The sequence below is a fragment of the Lontra canadensis genome, unplaced genomic scaffold, assembly GCF_010015895.1.
Source record: "Lontra canadensis isolate GAN:19392208 unplaced genomic scaffold, GSC_riverotter_1.0 scaffold12, whole genome shotgun sequence".
NCBI lineage: Eukaryota > Metazoa > Chordata > Mammalia > Carnivora > Mustelidae > Lontra > Lontra canadensis.
In genome coordinates, this window is record NW_022631006.1 from 12,853,681 (window position 1) to 12,875,803 (window position 22,123).

Sequence of the window (22,123 nt, forward strand, 5' to 3'; positions counted from 1 at the left end):
TAGAATTCAAAAATTACTGCTTAAGACCAATGGAGAAACTCATAAAGAGAAACTTTGGGAAAAGGTGGACTCAATCTGCTTGCGGTTCAGAGTTCCCAGAAATGCTACATGAACTATTTGGAAGCAAATTAGTTTTATGAAATTACTTGGTTCAAAATGGCCTTTTCTGTTGTGAGACTAATTGTGACTCCAGGAATGAAACAAAGTAGAATGATGTTATACAAATATTTTAACTTCATGTTTTTTTTTTTTTCTTCATAGATATAAATGAGTGTGAAGTATTCCCAGGAGTATGCAAAAATGGCTTATGTGTTAACTCTAAGGGATCATTTAAATGTCAGTGTCCCAGTGGGATGACTTTGGATGCCACAGGGAGGATCTGCCTAGGTAAGTCCTGAGCTCATTGCTTTTTTAATTGTTGTTTCTTAAGGGTTATTAAAAACTCAGTAAAATAAAGCTGAATATTTGATTCCAAGTACAGTTATACATATCTCAAATTCAGCATTTCCATTAGGATACATAGTAGTTTCCTTGACAAATAGCCTTCCTCGCTCAAGCTCTTCCTTTATTCTTTATAAAAAAGAGTAGAGAACGTGTTAGTGAAGAGAAACTTCAGTTCCTTATTGATATGTAACTATCCCTTAAGTCATTACCATCACAGTCATTACTCCAGAACTCTTAAATCTGCCCCCATATGCCACCAACTATAGGATACAAGGTGAATGGTGGGGAGAACAATTTTGCTTGATTAGAAACTGTAGCCCATGCTTGCTAGGCATGTCCTGCCAGTGGCCAGATGGACAGGTCCTTGCCCCAAACCCTAGTGGGTGTGAGTGAAGAGAGTCACATTCCTGAATGGTGAGCCTAAAGGAGCCGAGGGCCACTGTCACTTCTAATCATGGTGGGATTCTCTCCATGTCATCTGCGAGAGCCCCAAGTGGTCTTGATATGGAAGACACTGGACCCTGAGTTCTCAGAAAGCTGCCCTGTGGGCTCTTACCAGCAGCAGGTTGGAGATCCCATCTGGCAGACGTATTCTGACCCTACTTCTGTGGCTTCTGACTGCTGGGACTATGTCTCTTGGATCACTTGTTTCTGAGTCCATGGCTCTGAAAATGATGCTCAGGTACATTGTATATCTGGAACCATATTCCTCTGAAGATTATCCTTAGTGAAGGACCACTGCAGGTGGTTAAAACAGTAGTAGGAGGTTAAGAGATTTGAATCATTTATGAATTAGAACTAACAAAACCTGAAATACAGAACTTAAAGGTGTATAATGTAAGCAATATGGAGTAGAGAAGCTGGAATCCAGAGGGCAGAGTCTTTTCGTAACGATGGTTGTCAGTTAATCTCATTTTGAGTCCACTTTCTTGGTTTAGGAGGAATCGGGATTTAATGAGAACCTTCTTCTAGGTTCTTCAGTTGAAAGAAGCTTCAGTATTTAATTTAGAAATCATTTGAAAAGTATCCATGCATCTCGTTAGAGGCAACCTGAATGTAAAGTTGCCCAGAAGGCTTTAGAGGCTTTCTAACATTAAAGGAAGTTCAGGCATGTAGGTGAATGTTTAATGACCACATTGGGAAAGGAGAGAGAAAGGGAAGATAATGCCTTAGGTTTTAATTACACTTTATGGTTTCCAGACACTGAATCTTTTTTTTTTAAGATTTTATTTATTTATTACAGAAAGAGAAAGAGAGAGAGAGAGCACAAGAGGGATGAGGGTCAGGGTGAGAAGCAGACTCCCCACTGAGCAGGGAGCCCAATGCGGGATTCGATCCCAGGACCCTGGGATCATGACCTGAGCCAAAGGCAGACACTTAACCGACTGAGCCACCCAGGTACCCAAGACACAGAATCTTATCCGAGCTTTATGGTACCCCCTTGGAGATGGGTGTGACATCATTTTATGGATTTAGAAACTCAGGGTCAGAGTTAGTATTTTGTCTAAAATAAGCAGCTTCTTGATTGCGGAACAGGACTAAGTTCCAGATCTCTTAATACTTGGTATATCACTTCTTCCACTCTTCCTCATGATTCCACAAACTTGGGGTTGGGACTCGATTTATCCCACGTGTACCCAAAAGAATGTACACATAAGCACATGTAGAAGTGAAAGAAATACTTCAGAAGAGGAGCAAATGGCTTTTCTTCACTTGTTTTTCCTCTTCAGTCTCAAGTAGCACATTCTTCATTTTGGAATTTAACATTGCACCTCTCCAAAAATGAAACGGCTGTGAGGAAGAAGTGCTAGAGCTAGCTTAGATGTTCTCCAGTGAGAAAAAGCGTGGTTTCCTTTTAGCGTGAGAGGAGGTCACGGCATGACAGAATGCATGTATTGGTGGTAAACATGTCCATACAGGGAGAAAACATCTCCCCAAAGAGCTCTGCGGGATTTCTCCGAATACTGTTCTTTATGTAGAATTATCAGAAAATGCCTAAAATTGAAAGGAAAGTTTCCAGAAATAAGAGGGGCAAATAAGTAGGAGCTGCCAAAGAAAAGAAAGTCTTTTATTAGGGGGGGAATACGCATTAGAAAGCCTGGACTCCTTTTGAGGAAAATTATTCCAGCCAATAAGTGCACAGCAAATTATGTACATTGTACCCTGCCTGACCCAACTGGTCGGCAGTTTGGGGCAGTGGAAATAGGGTAGCTCTCCTCAACCTCCCTGTGTTCCATCTGGCAGATATCCGCCTTGAAACCTGCTTCCTGAGGTATGAGGATGAGGAATGCACTCTGCCCGTTGCCGGCCGCCACCGCATGGACGCCTGTTGCTGCTCCGTTGGGGCGGCCTGGGGTACTGAGGAATGTGAGGAGTGTCCTGTGAGAAACACGCCTGAGTACGATGAGCTCTGTCCCAGAGGGCCAGGTTTCGCCACAAAAGAAATTACAAATGGAAAACCTTTCTTCAAAGGTACCGTGCTTTCAGTGGCTGACTGCTCTTCTTTTTAGAACACGAGGAGAACGAACAGCTGACAGGAGAACTGCAATGAGTCCCATCAGCCTGGCCTTCCCTCAGTCGTCTCCACACACATTCTTCACTTTCTGAGTGACAGCAGGTGTTCACTCTGGAACGGGTTTCCCACCGTTTGGGACTTCCTGAGGCCAGTTGCTTCTCCCATTAGCCACTTGTTTAGTGTTAAAGTAGATTTTGACACTACCCTCAGCCAAATATCAACAAAAAGGAAATCTTTTGGGGGAGTTTTTATTCTGTCTGCTAAAGCCATAAGACTTGACCTCTTTTCTGCTGGTTTAATCCAGGTCACTGCAATTTACCTGAGGATACCGTAGTAGAGCTGAATGGCATGACAAACGCAGTGGCAGATCCTCTGTATCCAAAAACACTGAAAGTCATTCTGATGGCAAGCACATTCCAGTGACTCCTGATAACTTCAAACCTTCTTTCAGTTTACTAGGCCATCATCTAAAATTCATGTAAAAAGTGTGAAGTTACAGATTTAATCTAATTCCAAAACTGTTTTAACTTTTTATACACAAGGATACAGAACTTGTTGACTTTAGCATACGGGAAAATCATGACTGGTTTCTGAGAATTCCAATTTTTCAGAGAAGCCCAGCTTGTGTTCCTGGTGTAGATTTTTGTCTTGGTTGCTCATTGTGTCTGGGCCTAGTTATTATACTCCATAACCAAATGAACTTACGAAAATGGGAAATGAGTATATAAATACTGCTTACTTATCCATATGTAGAAGTGTTTTTGTTTCTTTGTTTTGTTTTGTTTTATATTGAGTGTTTGGTCCAAGATGCCCTGAGAATTAAAATTCTGTCTAGAGAGACAGTTTCTAGATGACCCTCTTAAATGTCTCTTAAGTAAATTCAAAGGAATTTGAATGATTTGCTTCCAAAAGCTGTGGCAATCCATTGCCACAGAAGGACTTGTTCTTGTGATTTGATCTGCTGGTTCTGTCTTTCACGACCTTTTGTAGAAATGAACTTGTATTTCTTGAGTGTTAGGTCCTGCTTTAGAAAAGCCCTGGAGGGAGATCACCCATGACATTATGCAGTCTCCTAGTGTACAAGAAACTCTTATAATTATGTTAATGAAACCTTAATATCAACTGAGAAAATATTTTTAAATTGTACACATATTTGAGAAAATATTTTAAATAGTATCCATTTATTTACAAGGCATTTAAATTTTAAATGACATCCTTTTTGAAGTTCTTAGATTTTAGGTGTATCCAGGAAAGCACCAAAAAGCATAAGTGAACATCTCATCCCACTGTACTCTCAGCTGGTTGCTGTGGGGCAGTCTATTCCAATCATCTATGTGCTTTCAGTATGGATGCTAGTGGTTTAGAGGGTCTGTTCACTCGTTCAGCAAATACTGAAATGTTTGGTACGTATCAGACAATGGGCTGCCTATAAGTCCCAATAAACACACCTTTTCCTTCCCTAATAATGCTTTCTAGAATACAGAAGCTTAAAAGACTAGAAATGTTTAGAAAGTCATAGTTCTCATGGATCCTCACACATTCTTTAAAATGCATATTTCCAAGATCTCAACTCAAGACCCTCCAGCCTCCTGGGTTTAAAATAGAGGCACTGAGAACTCCTTACAGGATGCTCATTTTCTTTTTGTGCTTTCTGCCCATTTTCTTCTTCCTGAAGATATCAACGAGTGCAAGATGATCCCCAGCCTTTGCACCCACGGCAAGTGCAGAAACACCATTGGCAGCTTTAAGTGCAGGTGTGACAGTGGCTTCGCTCTTGACTCTGAAGAAAGGAACTGCACAGGTCAGTGACCCTGTAGAGCTCTTCCCCTTTCCCACACTGCCCCAAGAAGGAAAGCTGTCCTGAGACTGATGCACTGCCGCTTGCATTCAGACATCGACGAATGCCGAATCTCTCCTGACCTCTGCGGCCGCGGCCAGTGTGTGAACACCCCAGGAGACTTCGAGTGCAAGTGTGACGAAGGCTACGAAAGCGGATTCATGATGATGAAGAACTGCATGGGTAAGCCTGTGACCGTCTGATCCACACAGGTAAAAAGGGATTCCTCGGGGCTTTGAGGACTCACAGCCTCCCTCCCAGGCTCCTCCTGCTCCCCCCAGTGCATGGGTCTCCTCACCAGTGTGTCCAGAATCAGTCTGTGGCAGAGGGAGACTGACATGAGGAAAGCAGGAGGGCTTTCTTGCTGTGGGTTGGTGGTGGCCTAGCACACCGGTTTTGGGTCCCAGAGAAGTGAGTTTAACACTGGAAGAGACACCCCAGGGAAGAGAAACAATTCAAACATTAGCTATATTTGAGGTCACATTATTATAGGGTTTCTGTCCAACATTTCTAGAAGAAGAGAGCGATTAAGCTGGCTGCAATTAAATCAGGTTCCCTAGAAAGCAGTCGGAGATGGAGATGTTTTTAAGGAAGAAGCTGTAAAGAAGTGAGGGAAGTAACAGGGAAGGGGAAGAGGCTTCTTAGCCTTAACCTGATCCCACAGAGGATTCTGGAATAGACATGGTGTTAGAGAGCTGTCCCACCTTTCAGCCAGGCCAGATCGTACACTCCCTTGTCAGCCATGGGCAGGCCCCATTATTTGAGGGGGATGTAATTCTTACCTCGACGGCATTTCTGAGTGAGGTGAACAGCCATTCGCCAAGAAGGGAGCCATGAGCCCTGAGCTGCCAGGACTCCCAGCAACTAGGGGCTCTGAGGAGTGCACTGGTCGAGACCCCGGGCAAGACACCACCACCATCTTCCACATGAGTCATCCCCATTTTGCAGATATCGATGAGTGTCAGAGAGATCCTCTCCTATGCCGGGGAGGCGTTTGCCTAAACACAGAGGGAAGTTACCGCTGCGAATGTCCTCCTGGTCATCAGCTGTCCCCCAACATCTCAGCATGTATAGGTAAGGAGGAAGACTTTCAGACCACTTATTGGTGGTCAGTCATTCAACCCATGTCTCTCCCACAGTCGGAAGCTTCTGACTGGATGTTGGCTATTTTTTATTTTCTAAACAGACATCAATGAGTGTGAACTGAGTGCGAACCTCTGTCCCAATGGCCGTTGTGTGAACCTCATAGGAAAGTATCAGTGTGCCTGCAACCCTGGCTATCATTCAACCCCTGACAGGCTGTTCTGTGTGGGTAAGTGCTCTCTTCTCTTTTATATTTTATTTTATTTAGTTTCTTTCTCAAAACACTCCAACAATGTTTTCTGAGTTCTGTTTTCGTCACCAGTTGCTTTTCCTTCATCTTCCTTGTTTTCCTGTAAGTAAAATTCTTCTCATAGTGGCTCACGGTCTTTGGATATCACCTCTCTTGTCTGTTTAAAGAACGCTGTAAATGAAGGATCTGAAATGTTTCAGCTCTAACAAGTCTGATTGGAGCCCTGCTGCTTGGAAGAGTGAATGATAGCACGGGCTTTGTTTATGCACCTGCCTACACAGGTGAATCAGCAAGTGAGTGCTAACCACCTGTAGTGAACGAAGAGTGGGTTCAGTGAGAAAGTGAGAAAGACAAAAAACAGTGTCTGCCCTAAGGTGGCTTAGATGAGAATAATCATCGTCAAGAAGACCATGTTCTGTTCCTACCTTACACTGAAATGGAGGCCAGGTCTGGCACTCCTTAAAGATGGGGTTTTGTGGGGCGCCTGGGTGGCTCAGTAGGTTAAAGCCTCTGCCTTCAGCTCAGGTCATGATCCCAGGGTCCTGGGATCGAGCCCCGCATCGGGCTCTCTGCTCAGCAGGGAGCCTGCTTTCCCCTCTCACTCTCTGCCTGCCTCTCTGCCTACTTGTGATCTCTGTCTGTCAAATAAATAAATAAAATCTTTAAAAAAAAAAAAGATGGGGTTTTGTGGGACAAGCATTTTCCTTTGTAGCTGGCCCTCTGTAGGTTTAGTCGTGCTGGGAAGAGTGGCACAGAAAGCCCTCTGGGTTTATTGTGCCCAAAGTCAAAGTGAAACTTTGTAAAAACTGCCAGTTTTTGCCTGGTTTGGGGTGTACATCATGTGGAACTGCCAAGTCTTACATGGTTTCCACCCAAAGCCATGAATCAGCCCAAATTTTTTCTGAAACATGGCCCAGGACAGCTCAGAATTCCAGCTTAGGTTCTTGAAAAGGACTGGAACCTCAGCCAATCAAACTGAGTGTCAAGTTTACAACTGAATATATGACCCAGAGAATTTCATCCACGTGCCCATTATCATAACTGGGATGATTCCTTTAGCCCTAGCATTTCTCCTACCTGGCATGTGGCACCCCATGTATCGTTTGACTGACTGTTCGTCTAACTCCCAGGTTGCAACATAAGCATTATGAAGGTAAGGATAGGGTCTGTCTCCTTCACAATTAGATTGTTATCTCCAGCACATAGTAGGTTTGTACTTTATATTTGTTGAAGGAATTGAATGATGCAATGACTTCCATTTGCCCTAGGATGTTTCAGTTGGGTTTTGTTTTACTTTGAACACTTTGAACCTGTGCCATAATCACAGACGCAAAGATAGGTGATTTTCTTTCTTTTTTTTTCTTTTTCTTAGACATCGACGAATGCAGCATAATGAACGGTGGTTGTGAGACCTTCTGCACAAACTCTGAAGGCAGCTATGAATGCAGCTGTCAGCCGGGATTTGCACTAATGCCCGACCAGAGGTCATGCACTGGTGAGTAGGTTTTAGCCCCCTGTGAAACTCTCAGGAACAGCTTCACTCTTAGAGTGGCCCAGACTTCGTAGGCAGACAGTCCTGAGATCAAAATTTTGTTTTGTCACACATTTTAGCTGTGGATCCTTGATAAAGATCATGAGCATCAGATTCTGCATCTATAAGGTGGAGTTCAGATTGCCTGTGTGGGAGAATGCACACAGCACTTTGCACACTTCTTGGCTCATGGAGTGTAAGATATAGTTTTGAAGAATCTGCTCTTTTGGCTCACTTCAAGGCTACTCAGGGTGTGTTCCTCGACCAGCAGCATCCACATCACCCATAACACCCAAGAATGTGTTAGAAATGCAAAATCTTGGGTCCCACCTGGACCTACTGAATCAGAAACTTCTGGGGATAGATCCCCATAATCTATTTCCACAAGTTCTCCACGTGATTCGGATATGCGCTGAACTTGAGAACTGCTGCTCTAAGTCACACTTCCTGTTGTATCATCCTGGGCTAAAAGAGCCATGTCTCCAACTGGAGAAGAGAAAGGAGGTTGGTGATACAGGTTTTCATTTTGGTTTCGGTTAAGAAGAAAACTTGGGTTTAGGGATCAAAATTACTTTATCAGAGCTAGAAAAATCCCTCCAAAAAACCTTAGATATATATTTGACTATCAAAGTCAAATGTTGAAAATAATATAAATATTTTTATCAAAAGTGCATCTAAATAGATATGCTTATTTTAAGCAAGTTTCACCTTTACAATATCAGTAAGCCAGAAGATGATCGACCTTAGGCATTTATGTTTGACAATGAGAAAAATAAAGTAAAATTCACAATCACTGTTAAATGATTAAACAACTGGTATTAACAACATGCTATTGTTGGCTTTCTTCTCTGCAGACATTGATGAGTGTGAAGATAACCCCAATATCTGCGATGGCGGTCAGTGTACGAACATACCAGGAGAATACAGGTGCCTGTGTTATGACGGGTTCATGGCATCTGAAGACATGAAGACTTGTGTAGGTAAGCGAAGAACACAGCGTTTCCTATTTTGTCTGGTTATCCCTAAGCACTGTTAAATTACATAAACATTAGTTTGGGAAGTTGATAAATGGCTCCTATTGGAAAAGTAAGGATATTTAAGGGCATATTACTAATATTCCAAAGCCAGCCTTCCAAAGGGCAACTTTGTCGTGACTGTGATACAATATTCTTGTCAGATATGTTGTGCGGGCCGAGCTGACCATTGGTCATCCCCACAGGGACACTTGTTTCATTTCTGTACACTTAACCCTTCTTCTGCTGTGACTAGAATTTGGGCTTTTTAAATATTTTACTAAAGGCAAGCAAAATTTATTTCTGACAAGAATGCAGTGGACTCTAGAATTGATTATATTGACATATTCTATTGCTATGTCTTCAAATTTATTGTACTTTTCTTCTGCATTATCTAATCCCATTCAGTATCTTTGTAATCTCAGATGTTGTCGTTTCATCTCTCAAAATTTGATTTGGGTCATTGTTTACATCTTCCCTGTCTCTACTTGATGGGTTCAATCATAGCTTTTTGAGCCTATGAAATAGAGTATTAATAACTGCTTTAACATCCTCGTCTACTAATTCCATCACCTCTGTCAGTTCTGGGTCATTTCAGTAAATTGACTTTCTTCCTCGTTATGGGTCATATTTTCCTGCCTCATTGAGTGCCTGATAATTTTTGATTGGATGCCAGACATGATAAATTTTGACTTACTAGTTGCTAGATATTTTTGTATCCCTAGAAATATTCTTAGGCTTTATTCTGGAACCCAGATAAATTATTTGGAAACAGATGCGTCCTTTCAAAGTCTTGTTTTTGTGCTTTTAAGCAGTGGTTACTCTGCCCCATGGCAAAGAGACTTATTTTGCCCCATGACTGAGCCAAGACCCTTCTGAATTATGAGATTTTCCAGTCTAACCAGTAGGAACAGACACAATTCTGGGCCTTCTGTGAGTTCTGATGATTGTTCCCTCTAATTCTTTCGAGTGGTACCTCCCCTAGCTTTGAGTAGTTTCCTTACATGAATGTATTGATCACTACTTATCTGAATACATGACGGGGACCCTTTGCAGATCCCAGAGCTCTCTATGCAGCTTTCCTCTGTCCTTTATTCTGCCCTGTGAACTCTACCTTGCCCTTCCATGACTTCCAGCTTTATCCACTCAACTCTGGGACACTACCCAGCTCCATCTATTATCCCCTCCCTCAGGTCATGGCCTTAAAACTGTCCCTACACCATAATCTGGAACATTCATAGAACTCACCTCGCTTGTTTTCTTTCCATCAGGCATCACTGTTTTCTGTTGCCTCTGTGGTCCTTTTGCTGGTGTTTCACATGGGAAAATAAATTCCATCTCTATTACTCCATCTTGGCCAGAAGTGGGAATCTAGAATTGAAAATAGTTAAATTCTGTCACATTTATATCTTCAGAAAACCTTTACCGAATATTTATGAAGTGAATGTCATAAAAAGTAGATAATTTTTAATTTGGGAAAGAAGTGAAGTTTGTAACTATCTTCCCTAAGACTCCTAGTTCATCTATCATTTCTTTAAAATTGGAAACTAAAATGTTGGCAGTCACAGACTGAATTAAAATTTTTATCTTGCAACAGAATATGCTGCTTTTAAAAGTTTTCTAAACTGTCACATAACAGGCTCTAAAGGCAGCCTAGAGTCCCTCAGTTTATTTGCTTACTCGACCTCCTGCTCATGGCCCAGGTAAAGAGCCAGTTGACCTGGTTAGCCTGCAGGAGAGAAGGCAGGTGTGAACTGAGCTCTGTAAATATGATACTTTTTTTTTTTTTGAGTGAAAACAGTTCATCTTTTCTAATTTATTTGTCATCGTTGTTTTATCTCAGGCAGAAAGTTTTCAGTGGTATCAAACAAATAGTTATATGTATTAATAATATCTGTATTTTACAGATGTCAATGAATGTGACCTGAATCCAAATATCTGCCTAAGTGGAACCTGTGAAAACACCAAAGGCTCATTTATCTGCCACTGTGATATGGGCTATTCAGGCAAAAAAGGAAAAACTGGCTGCACAGGTATGTGTTTTCAATTTGAACAAAAAACGCTTGATAATTAAGAGACTACTACCAGAGTAAGACAAGTTTTAAAACTCCTAACATTTACTTACTTTATAAAGCCTTTTGAAAAACAGTTTTCATTAATTTAGCCTGTCCTTCGTTGAAGCTTGCCATACTTTGGATCTATGCTGAAGCTTTTCTCTTTACCTGTGAAAAAAGGCATATTGGATGAATTACCACCATAACTAACACCATAAATATCACATTTTTATGAGGTTAAAAATCACATTTTTATATCAAAGTAGTTAACGTGCTAATTACCAAACATTCCTATCCCTTTATTAAAGCAAGCCTCCCTTGTCAACATTTCATTTAAGGTTTTATAACTAAGGTTTTAAAGAAACATCCTACAATTTGTATTTTTCATCAATTCTCATCAGCCTTCCAGTTTCTTAAATTAGTGTGCTTTTGATGTATTCAGTTGTTTTAGCCCAGATCATTCCTGGGGATTAGCAGATCTTATGAGATGATAATTAAACCATTTGTAATTTTGTTTGCCTACTACCAGTCGTCCATAAGAAAATCTTTTTACAATATTTGTAGGAGCTTATTTTATTAAACATCAAATAAAATCATTTTGTATGGAAGATATTGTTATTAAGCATTTAGTCGGTGTTTTCAAATTTGAGGCCATGATCGTAAGTATGTGGAATAAAATAATAAAGTTTTACTAGAGTTACTTATAGTAATATAACAGATTATGGGATATAACTATTTAAAACATAATGGAGATCATGGTGAGCTTGAATTAGGTAATGGCATAATTTCTTTACAAATAGCAGACTTTAATTCCAAAAGCCAGTTTGGCAAGCCTTTGTGACTTGAAACGAACATTAAAATATTTGCAGATTGGCAATGTGGTAAAGGTCCTTTTCTTAATTATATCAACATTATTTTCAAGAAAGTTTGCAAGGATATTTATTATCATTCCAAATTGTCCAATAATGTTAAGTTTCAAATTTATAGATATACAAGATAATGCCAATAATATTACTATTGGTTCAAAAATGACAAGTTCTAGCCAAATTATAAAAAGAAGCATGAAGCTAGAATGCCTTCATGCTCACTATATTACTCTTCATATGAAGCATGGCTAGGGATCCATTCTAATAAGTAGAACAGTGTTTAAAATCTCAACTACTGGTCTCTGGGGTACAAATGATGCTTACTTTAGCTCAGTATGTCTATGGTTCATGCTTTATTGTAAGCTTTCAAGATAAATATAGGACTTGAATAAGGGATGGTGGTCTGGCACTAATGTAGGGGAAGGTAAGGTAGTTCCATATTGCATTTTACCCAATAGAGGCTAATACCATTGTTTGGTTCAGTTGCTCTCACTGAAATTCAGCCCAGAGAACCAAGAGGCTTACAGAGGGAGAAGTTAATCTAATGGGACACTTTTCATTCCCTGTACGAAAAGGATCTCTAGAATTTCGTGCTCCAAATTCCAGTTAACAGAAGCATGTGGAGAAGCCAATTATTTTAGGTCTTTCACCATGAAGAAAGCTTAAGTTTTCCTACAATATCAATATCATTTTAGGTAAATGAGACATAATATATATAATGCCCTTGGAACAGTGCTTGGTATACAGTAGCTGGTCAATAAATGGTAGCTATTATTGTCATTGTAAACTGAGACTTACAGACACAGTATATCTAGAAGCCACTTTGGTTGAAATGCAACTTCTAGTTCAGCAAAATTCTATACTACGAGTTACTGATACATGCTTGAAATCAGTTTAAACTCTGAATATGCAAAGGCTTGTTTTTCATAATTGAGTTTACACTGTGGTATTGAGAGCTGTGTACTCCACACTAGAGAAGATGACACTGGTTTTGCATTAAAACAGCAGTCTTTTGGTAAATTGCATGAACAGAAACTTAGATTGGAGGTCCAAGAAATCCTCTCTTCTTTCAACCCCTACTTTTAAATTGTAGCCTAAAATGACTTTTCAGTTTCATCGGAGCCAGCCAGCACTGTCGGGAGAAGACTGGAGTTTCATAGCCCCTTTGATATCATAGCAGCCCAGGCTGTGATAATTTCTTGTGTGAAGTCACAGAACTCTGGATTTTATTGCTAGTTCTTCCACTGGTTCATGAGTTTGAACAACTCACCAGGGTGCCTTGTAGTTAAACAAGTGTTCCTCTTGGGTAAGCACCCCTGCGGTGAGGTATGGAGAGAGGGGGTGCATCAGTGAGGGAAGAGAAAGAGGTCCTCTGTAAATACTGTTATTCCACCAAAAGTATCACGTCGGATTGGGAATGACTTACACAAACAGAAATTGGCAGCAAGTTTGGTATACTTAAAAACAAGTTTTTAAAAACCTGAGCCAAAATGTATTTTTAATCCCATGTAACTAGGGCTCTTTTAGCCTGCTTTTAGTTTAAAATTGGTGTCACTCCCAACTTAGAATACCATCAGGTTACCCTAGTGATAGTCATGTTAAAGACAAGTGTTTGTAATGTCCCAGGCAACTAATGTAAATAGAGATATGCATCTTGCCTAATGGGATAAAGCAAGCCACACCACAAGTAACAGTGAAGAACAAACCTGGAATGATGTTTTTGGTGATATATGTAAATATAGTTTTGTACATATATAATATGTATACAGACACATGATGTGTATATTTATAATATGTATGTATATATACATATATGTGTATATATATTTGAGTACCCTGTAAATGAATTACAAAAATATGTATGCTATTTCATAGGGAAGAACTTTTTTTCATGAGAACTCAAAAATGTCCTCTGCGTTCCATTACAGCTTTGTCTAAATATTTCAGCTCCCTTGTCATTACTGATTGTTTCCATTTTAACAAATAAACATGTTTTTTTCCTCCCAATCACTTTAGCAGTGCTCAGAATCCACCCACTGACTGACATTCCCATCCCACACAGATGTTAAGGTTTTCTGTTTTCTCCTTAAGCTGTATTCAAATCATGGGTATTGCTGAGAAGAACGTTCGATTTAATGGAGGGAGAATGTACATTTGCTTAAAATCTAGAACACGGCTCTTCTGTCCTTAGCTTAAGGGGGCTGGATTACAGTTTTTCTGTGGCCCACATGCAAGGCTTCTGCTGCTCATTCTACGTCATCATAATTAGACAATGATTGGAGGAAGGAGAGCCAGGTTGCTGCTAGGTGCCATCCTTGGTGGGTCCTGGCTTTCACAAGAACCTACCCACCCCCCACCATGTGCTCACTCAGTCAGTTAGTAAGCAAGCATGCCATTAAAATCAGAACTGTTTTCGGTTAAAATAGCCATATATCTGGGTAATTCCATTTCTCAAACTCTCTGCTTTTTTTCACATGAGAAATGTTACTCATAGGTCTTAGTCCATGATGGGGAATCATATACTTCAAAACCATCAGGACTCAGGGAGAATTTGTGCCCGTTTCCTTCCAGCTTCTTATCACTGTTAATTGTTCTCTACTGGCTGTCAGCCTGTGAAAACTCCGTGGGTGTTCAGTTAAATAGTTTTGGCTCAAATTTGGATCCTTATTGAGAAACCCAAGCCTTCATGTTTGGCCTCTCCATTTATTCTACTGTCCTCTTCCCCAATGCCCAATCAAGGAGGTCTCACAGTGTGTCAGCTCTGCTGCGACTGAAGCCCAGTGACAGGAGGGCAGGTGTGTGGGGGTGATGCTGCTTCTCCTTGTATGACTGTCAGAGGAGGCCAGAGAGGCTCAGAGAACAAGCCCTTACTTGAGTGTCAGGGGGACACACCCAGAACCTGAGCCTGGGGTTGGCTTGGACCACACCCTTGCCTGTCAAGACAGCCATGCGAGTAGGACCTTTGAGTCTTTGTGAGGGAACTTTGGTGGGGTTAAGGAGGTTGCTGTGTCAGCCCTAAATTTGAATTTCCTTGCTTTTCTTGGCTTGGGCTTATTCTTAATCTTAAAAAAAGAATTTTCTGTCTGGAGCAAACTTGTGGGGGAAAGAGAACATTTGTACCGAAAGAGATGTTCTTGGCAAACATGTGCTATGTTGCCTTCACACTGTTGAGGAGTAAATGTTTGAATACAGCATTTTGTTTGCTTATTTTCCTTATGGCTCAGTTTCCCCTTCTGTTTGCTTTTATAATGAAGTACAGTCTTAGGCCCAAAGCTGACGTGGAAATAATTAATAAATAATAGTTGGCAATAGTATGCATGCACATATACACACACACAAGGAGATTTTCCTCAAGGATGCCTTTACACCTTATGACCAACTCTTTCTAATTCACTTGTTATATACCGAGAGTAAGTCATTGAGATAATGACTTAAACAAATATTCATAAAATGGAGAGTTGGATATTGGCTCCTGAGTATCATCTCCTAGTATCCTAAAGCCTACAATACATGGCTTCTCACAGATAGAATTTCTTTTCACCTTGAAAACATTGCAGTAAAACTACATGTATTTTCTTGAGTTAGAAATTTATATGAGCATATTACTGATTTAAAAAGGGAGGGAGACTCCTTTTAAAAGAAATGGCCATTTTCTTAATTGCAAGATTAAGTATGGAAGGTATTCAAGGGCCTATGAAAATCAGGGTACTTTGGGTCCTTAGAAAGTTGGAAAGAAAAAGATTACAGAATTACTAGGTGGACAGACTATGAACATCTCTGAAAATTGTACTTAGTAGAAAAGATTATAGAAAATTTCTGTAAGTCTGTTAATGCTCACAAGGTTTTGAAAACTCCAGAAACTGAGATTTAGAATAAAGTCCTTATGTGATTGAAGAAATCAGCATGATTTAGCTGCTGTGGCCCAAGGGAAAGAGAGCCAAGCAGCGGACAGGGAAAAGAGTTCTAACGGACTCAGAAATGAGTTCTGCCACTTATTGGTCTTGGGTCCCTTGAAAGTCCCCATGTTCTTGGGGACCACGGTATCCTCCTCTGAGTAACTGACAATTAAGAAAGTCAAATTCTGAGTTTTTTCCACTTAGAAAATTCCTTGACTTTTATAACATTAAGAAGCTTCAATACTTAGGCAATGGAAGCTCATCGTTTCTACCCAACTTAGAGATGAGGACAAATAAAGGAGGGAAATGAAGACAGGACTCTGCAAAAGTGGTCCTTAACTCTGAGGGGAGTGGTTACCTGAGGAAGAAAGTGTTGATGGTCCCTCTTGGGAGCCTGTGAGGTCAGGCTTACTTTCTTGAATTCCCGTGCATACTTACCACTGTTATCCCTGGGCTGGCCTTCCTCCTTATTTCCTTGGAATGTGCCGTGCTCAATTATTCAGTTGGTTAAAGCTTCCAGTCACAAGTCTAAAGCCGCCTGGTATGTGCCTCCCTTGACCTGTTTTAATAACTCAGGAGATGCACGTGGCTGCCAAGGCTACATTAAAATTCACCCATACAATATGTCGTAATTCCAAGAACTTTCTTCCAAGCATGTTTTCATTTTGCGATCGTTAGTGATGTTACGAAGTATTTTTGTAGGAAAAATATCATTATTTTATTTTGTGTTTGCTCTAGAAGTTATGAAGAAGCCAAAGATGCCAGGACCATTTCAGGGCTTCAGATGGAACATTTGGCAAACAGTGTGTTTCCAAACACTTTCAAATCATTTAATTGGGCTTCTTAAGTAAACAAAAGGGTAAACACAAGTTGCTTGCCCAGTTTTTTTTTTCGTGCCACTTTTCAAATGATCACTGAAAATTCTTGCAACATTTCACATGCCAAAGCTATCCTTCTTGACCTAAGTTTTGTGCTAGACATTGGTTTCCATATAGAGTCATAGTATTCAGGCTTACGAGTTTTTAGTTAATGAAAAAGTTGTTATAAAGTGAAGTACCTGTCTTTCATTATGGATTCATTTTGGGGAATAAGGATTCTGGACCAATTTTAATTCCGATCATTAACAGAGTGTCTTAAAATTCAACTAAATTCCGATGACAAAATCTACTCAGAGATTATGAAAATTTTCACTGGTCAAGGACTCACTTACACAAGACTGTCCTTATTTCAGATGCCAGTCACAAGTCCAGGTTGTTATCTGGGCTTTTGAGTGACTGGCTGTTAATCCTATCAATTAGAGGTTCCCACCAACCCTCTATCCCATCACAGAGCCCAGGAAACCAGTTTCCTTATTAGATTACCAGTTTATTATAAAAGGATACAATTTGGGAACAGTACAGGGGAGGGAAGTGATGCACAGGGCAAAGCATGGGACAGGGGTGTGGAGCTTCGAGGCCCTCTCTGAGCAAGCCATTCTATGTGAATCTCTATATGTTCACCAATCCAGAAGCTCTCTGAACCCATCTTTTTGTGTTTTATGGAAGCTTCATTACATAGGCGTGATTGATCAAATCATTGGTTATTGGCTATTACTTCAACCCCCATCCTCTCTCTGATGGAGGTTGGTGGGGTGGAACTGAAAGTTCTAGCCCTTGAACCACATGGTTGATTCTCTGGGTAACGAACCCCATCCTGAGGTGAAGTCCAAAATTTACCTCATCAATATCATAAAAGGACATCTTTATGCTCTTATCACTTAGGTAATTCCAAGGGTTTTAGGAGCTTTGTATCAGAATCAGGGGGAAAAAAGTTTATTTCTTTTTTTTTTTAAGATTTTATTTATTCATTTGACAGAGAAAGAGAGAGGGGTCACAATGAGGCAGAGAGGCAGACAGAGAGAGGGGTGGGGGAAGCAGGCTCCGCGATGAGCAGAGAGCCTGATGCGGGGCTCAATCCCAGGACCCTGAGATCATGACCTGAGCTGAAGGTGGAGGCTTAACCCACTGAGCCACCCAGGTGCCCCCAAATGTTTATTTCTTATTATAAGTCACAATATCACAGAAAACAAAACATTTCACTTTATATTTTATAGCACTTTTTATAGTATAGAATCTGTCTTGGCCAAATTTAGAAATGGAATTTTGGAGAATGGAGAACTTTCAAAAATTTGAAGTCTTTTAGTAGTATTAAAAATGAAATTGAACTGAGTAAAATTTGAAGATCTTATTGGCTTTATTCCATGACTTATGCACCCAGCAGCTTCCCATCTGGTGAATACAAAGGAGCTCCAAGGAGCTGTACAAAGTGGAAGGTTTTTCTGGTAGAAGGGGCCAGAGAAACAAGGAAAAAGGAGATGGTTTCAGGCAAGGTCACCTTCCTATGGGGACAGAAGAGGTCTATCAAGTAGATTACCTCTCAGTGCTAACCAGGTAACTCCAGATTGACTAGCTAAAAGTTTCGTTCCAATTAAGTTAGGTATTAAGCAATTAAGTTAGGTATTAAGCCGTGGTTTGCTGATACAGGGCTTAGCACAAGTGACTCCATTTTAGGCCTGTTTTCTCTTTTTGACAGTAATGCGACCTTAATCTGGCTCCTTTTACAGAAAAATATCCATTGGATTAATTTGAGTTTTACATGAAATATACAAGGAGCCTTGGGTCTCTAACATGCTAGAACACTAAGAAGCTAGAGGAAAGATGGTTCACTCACTGCCTGAAGGAAAATTCCCTGCAAATGTTTGAATTAGAATGCCTAAAGTAAAACTTCTTTAAAAACATAGCATAATTAAATAATTTATGTCCATTGAAGAATAAAATATATTTAATACATGACGTATGAGTGAAAAAGTTTTCTAGTATGCCAACAATATTGTATTCCTTTGTATGAGATAACAATGTGCACCATTACTCTGTAGTTGACTTAATAAAAATACTGGGAATAGAAAAGTGTGACCATGTGTTTTAGTGCCATGGAACGTTAGGCAAATCACTTTTTAAGGTCTTCAACTAGAAAGAGGTCCATTTTGTTTTGCAGGAACTAGATGCTTACATTAAAGTAATGGGAGATAATTAGAATTAATAGTAGCAAGTAGCATCGTATTGTCCTTTCTTTATAAATTAAAATTTGAAGCTGTTCAATATATGTAGAGTCATATATGTAGTCACCAAACCAATCTATATTATACTATGGGAAGTGTGAAAGTGAGTCAACTTTTGAAGTTGCTAGTTGCTATTGCTAAGTTACTTAAAAGACCAAAAAGGCATCTGTGCTAAACTTTTTTAAACCACGGGTGATTTTTCCAGACATCAACGAATGTGAGATTGGAGCACACAACTGCGACAGACATGCCGTATGTACTAACACGGCAGGAAGCTTCAAGTGTAGCTGCAGCCCGGGATGGATTGGAGATGGCATTAAGTGCACCGGTGAGTTGAAAAATAGATGCTTCTCATGAGCTGTGTAGATTATAAACCTGAAAATATTAATTCTGTACAGAAAAAAATGTCTATGCTACTGACTCTAAATGTGATGCTTTTTGTTCATATGATGTGACTTTTTTCCATAAGATCTGGATGAATGTTCCAATGGAACACACATGTGCAGCCAACATGCAGATTGCAAGAACACCATGGGCTCCTATCGCTGCCTCTGTAAAGAAGGATACACGGGTGACGGCTTCACTTGTACAGGTAGGCTCGTGCTGGGAACAACTGCGTAAATGGCAACCAGAAAAGCCAGGTGTTCCTCCGTCTTTCAGACTGTCGATTCTTCTGGTCCATTATAGTCAACTTTGAACAGAGATGATTGGTTATTTGAAACTACCTCCCCGTGGAATGGAAATTTGGAACCAGGTCAATTAGAGAGACCTCAGAAGTTAAATGTAGTTAGTTATATAGTTGGTATGGGTATCACTGTATGCAATGATGTCCTTACTTAAAAAAAAAAAATCACACTTCCATTTATAATCCTTAGCCTTTATATTTTTGTGCCTATTTTCCACTGTTGACTTGTTTTCTGTACCAAACCCAAGGGTGAGCTTGCTGTAGAAAGCTATGTGAGGAACAGGAATTCAGACGTTCTAGAACATAAGATATTGAGGTCTGTTTCACGTGACTTGAAAGCATTTATGTATCCTGAAAGCTTCCCTCACAAGACTCCATTTAAACATAAAGGAGACTAAGGCTCCGTCAGTTAATATACCTGGAACTTTTTCAACTCGCTGAAAATTTTTATCGTATTTGAAATTGTTTTTGTCCAACCCAGTGAATTTTTGTTGTCATAAACCTCCCATTACTCCTTAGAAAATATTCAGAGTTTTATGTATTGGGCATATATGGTTCATGTGTTTGATATTTAGTGCCTGTGGTTATTAGCAAAGCTCAGGAGAGATCTAGCAGACAGGAATGTTTGGCCTCCTCCGTAGCTGGTGTTCTAGGTCTTTTGCTGCCCATCCAAGCCAAGTCTGAAACCTGAGAAATGGACACAAGTCATGGCACATAATTTCCTGTCATGGATGTGTCCTTCTGTGCATGACCCTGCTCATGAAAGCCTTAATTTGAATGATGCATTGGACTTATTCTTCATTTTACATCATTAGGGATAATTCAGCATTCAGGATTCTGAATCTGAGCCCCATATTCATGGATTAGTCAATACTAACATTCAAAGAAGAGGAAAAAATGGGTTTAAAGGTGTCAAATAGAAACTATGATGAGACCTCACTACACTCAGGAAGTTGACAATGATTAAAAAAAAAAAAAAAATGAAAGACATGGGGAACCGGAAAGCTCCTAACTGGGGAAGAGTAACTGGTGTGTCTTTCTGACTGTAGATCTTGATGAGTGCTCGGAGAACCTGAATCTGTGTGGCAATGGCCAGTGCCTGAATGCCCCGGGAGGATACCGCTGTGAATGTGACATGGGCTTTGTGCCCAGTGCAGACGGGAAAGCTTGTGAAGGTAACTGATGGGGAAGTTGCCTGGGCCCTTGCAGGGCCTGACAAGCTTAGGTTATTTGAGCATTCCTGATAAATATATATTATATATTACATGTTAATTTATTATTATATATTGATATATATTATATATAATATTTACTTATTTATTTACTTACTTACTTACTTATTTAGTTATCTACTGACATATGTTTTGGCTTCAGATCTGAGGTGGTCCGTTCAGTCTGTGGAGGTCTTGGGTCTCTAGCTGGACCATTTCTCTTCGTGCAGAGAAAAATCTCAGCTTTCTGGCCTCAAAACTGCATACCCAACCTTGGCCAGATGGTCTGCACGAGTACACCCGTTGGTCATAGGAGAGAGAGAGAGGCTAACTGAGTGTGGTCAGATCAGTCCAACCTCCTAGGGGAAGGAGCTCCAAGTACCAGACCCCAAATCATGTCCTGTTGAAGGATTCTCTTTAAATATGTTTTTAATCTCTGCTATGGTTTGGTTTCTAGAAATAAAAGCTTTAAAATAATAACAGAGCAGATAATCTTCTCCATATGTAGAATAATGTACTGGGCATGTCTCACATGGTCTCTAAGTATCTAATATATGTGAACATGGAAGAGTCCTTTGCAAATCCATTCAGTAGGGGGCCCCTAGGGATAATGTTGTATGTCATGCTGTCTCTTAGCTCAAGACTCTGTCTTCCAGAGGTGTTAGTCAGACAAGAAGAACCCTAGGAGCCTGTTGGCTAAGGATGGCTCCCACTAGGAAGCACAAGGTTCTTCTCTTTCCCCACACTTGTCAAGTCTAAGTACATTATCCCTCACGGAGAAGAATTAGCGCGTCTACAGTGAACTAAAAAGATTTCAGTAGAAATAAACAAACGATAACCATTGACAGTAGAAGTTTAAACAAGACCCTGATTAATATCTTAACTAATAACTGTTGCTTGTTAATAGGACATTAACTTTCACTAGGACATGCATACTCATTCTCTCATAGAGTTCTCTGTAAATACTTTTCTTTGTTACGGAACCATTAGGTGTTCTTTAAACAGTTTATATTAACTCTGCAGAGTTTGATATATAAAATTCCTCTGAGGCAAGAAACCAGATTATGCTCTTGATCATGTGCCTAATGCCTTGTTTACTCTTGTTACTCTGAACATCCAACCAAAACAGGGTCTCTGCCACCTCTGGTAACATAAATAGTCACAGTCAAAGTTTTGCTTCTCCCTGTGCTATAAGAGAAGGTTGTGTTTGTTTGTTTGTTCTTAATATAAATCATTGCCGGCACAGGGATTATGGCTATTTAAAGCCAGTCTTGAGGCTGTGCTTGCGGCTACGTGTCCATTACCCAAGCAGGAGGTTAGCGTGAGGGGGGGGACCAGGGCCTGAAAGAGGCTTCTGCAGTTTTTAGATCTCCATCCACAACAGTAAGCACCCAAAGTAGCTCTAGGGATCCAGAGGATTATAAAACTGATTATAAAAGCTACCACAGAGCCTTTGTGGTTTGTAGAAATTAAACCCACGATAAGAACAGTGACTGTATAGATAAGAACAACCAAAGAACAGGGTCTAAAGTAGTCTTTTGGACTCTTACTTCACAAAAGGGACATGAGCCCATGTGGAACAGCAGAAACTGTACATCTGTGATGCTTAGCTTACTGCTTGGCATGTACGGGGGGCTGAAA

The 22,123-nt window shown here is 40.2% G+C and overlaps 1 protein-coding gene across 1 annotated transcript in view; it reads left to right on the forward strand.

Moving 5' to 3' along the window:
• The window catches only part of FBN1 (fibrillin 1), a 229,404-nt gene that overhangs the window by 150,338 nt on the left and 56,943 nt on the right, over positions 1 to 22,123 (forward strand). The window contains exons 23-34 of the mRNA XM_032856557.1: positions 262 to 387; positions 2,689 to 2,916; positions 4,635 to 4,760; positions 4,851 to 4,979; positions 5,745 to 5,870; positions 5,983 to 6,108; positions 7,502 to 7,624; positions 8,515 to 8,640; positions 10,581 to 10,706; positions 18,792 to 18,914; positions 19,056 to 19,178; positions 20,321 to 20,446. Of these exons, the coding sequence (XP_032712448.1) occupies positions 262 to 387; positions 2,689 to 2,916; positions 4,635 to 4,760; positions 4,851 to 4,979; positions 5,745 to 5,870; positions 5,983 to 6,108; positions 7,502 to 7,624; positions 8,515 to 8,640; positions 10,581 to 10,706; positions 18,792 to 18,914; positions 19,056 to 19,178; positions 20,321 to 20,446 (1,608 nt within the window). The remainder of the gene's footprint in view (positions 1 to 261; positions 388 to 2,688; positions 2,917 to 4,634; positions 4,761 to 4,850; positions 4,980 to 5,744; positions 5,871 to 5,982; positions 6,109 to 7,501; positions 7,625 to 8,514; positions 8,641 to 10,580; positions 10,707 to 18,791; positions 18,915 to 19,055; positions 19,179 to 20,320; positions 20,447 to 22,123) is intronic.